This window comes from Colobus angolensis, unplaced genomic scaffold (assembly GCF_000951035.1).
Source record: "Colobus angolensis palliatus isolate OR3802 unplaced genomic scaffold, Cang.pa_1.0 Scaffold47, whole genome shotgun sequence".
Taxonomy (NCBI): domain Eukaryota; kingdom Metazoa; phylum Chordata; class Mammalia; order Primates; family Cercopithecidae; genus Colobus; species Colobus angolensis.
Window position 1 is genome coordinate 549,974 of NW_012118154.1, and position 705 is coordinate 550,678.

Below are 705 nucleotides of genomic sequence, written 5' to 3' on the forward strand. Positions count from 1 at the left end.
TCCTGAGAACAGACCTGTGAGGTAGATCTTCCAGACCCATCTCACACAAGGCAAAACTGAGACGCTGAGAGATGAATCAGTTCATAGCATGTGAAATGGTCTCCCTGACTTCCATTCAGTAGGGCACCTACTATGTGCCAAGATTGGGGAAAATAATGATATTGAGCCCTACCCTGCAGAGGCCACAATCTGGACAGAGGTAAGGTAGGCATGTAAACAAGGATAAAGTAAGGTGAAGCCCAGCAGTGCTCCAGGAGAAGTAGAGATAAGGTCTTCTACAGTCCAAAGGGCTGAAGGCATCACAGGAAGCTTCCTGAAGGAGGTAGGCACTGATGCAAATCAGGCCTGGAGGATCTGGGCAGACGCACTATAACAATGACTCTTGTCCCACAGATGCTGTGTCCGGGAATTGCAGCCGTTCGGGCAGGGGGCAAGGGCTGCTGTGGCGCTGGGTGCTGTGGAAATCGCTGCAGGGTAAGATCCAAATTAAGAAGGAATTCAGGGCTGGGGGTGGTGTCTCATGACTGTAATCCCAACACTTTAGCAGGCTGAGGTGGGAGTATGGCTTGAGCCAGGAATTCTAGACCAGCCTAGGCAACAAGGCAAGACCCCTATCTCTATTAACAATACAAAAATTAGCCGGGTGTGGTGGTGAGAACCTGCAATCTTGGCTACTCAGGAGGCTGAGGCGGGAGGGCCACTTGA

The 705-nt window shown here is 51.1% G+C and overlaps 1 protein-coding gene across 1 annotated transcript in view; it reads left to right on the plus strand.

Moving 5' to 3' along the window:
- The window catches only part of TM4SF5 (transmembrane 4 L six family member 5), a 17,987-nt gene that overhangs the window by 7,810 nt on the left and 9,472 nt on the right, over positions 1–705 (plus strand). Inside the window, exon 2 of the mRNA XM_011958359.1 lies at positions 394–474. Within this exon, the coding sequence (XP_011813749.1) occupies positions 394–474 (81 nt within the window). The remainder of the gene's footprint in view (positions 1–393; positions 475–705) is intronic.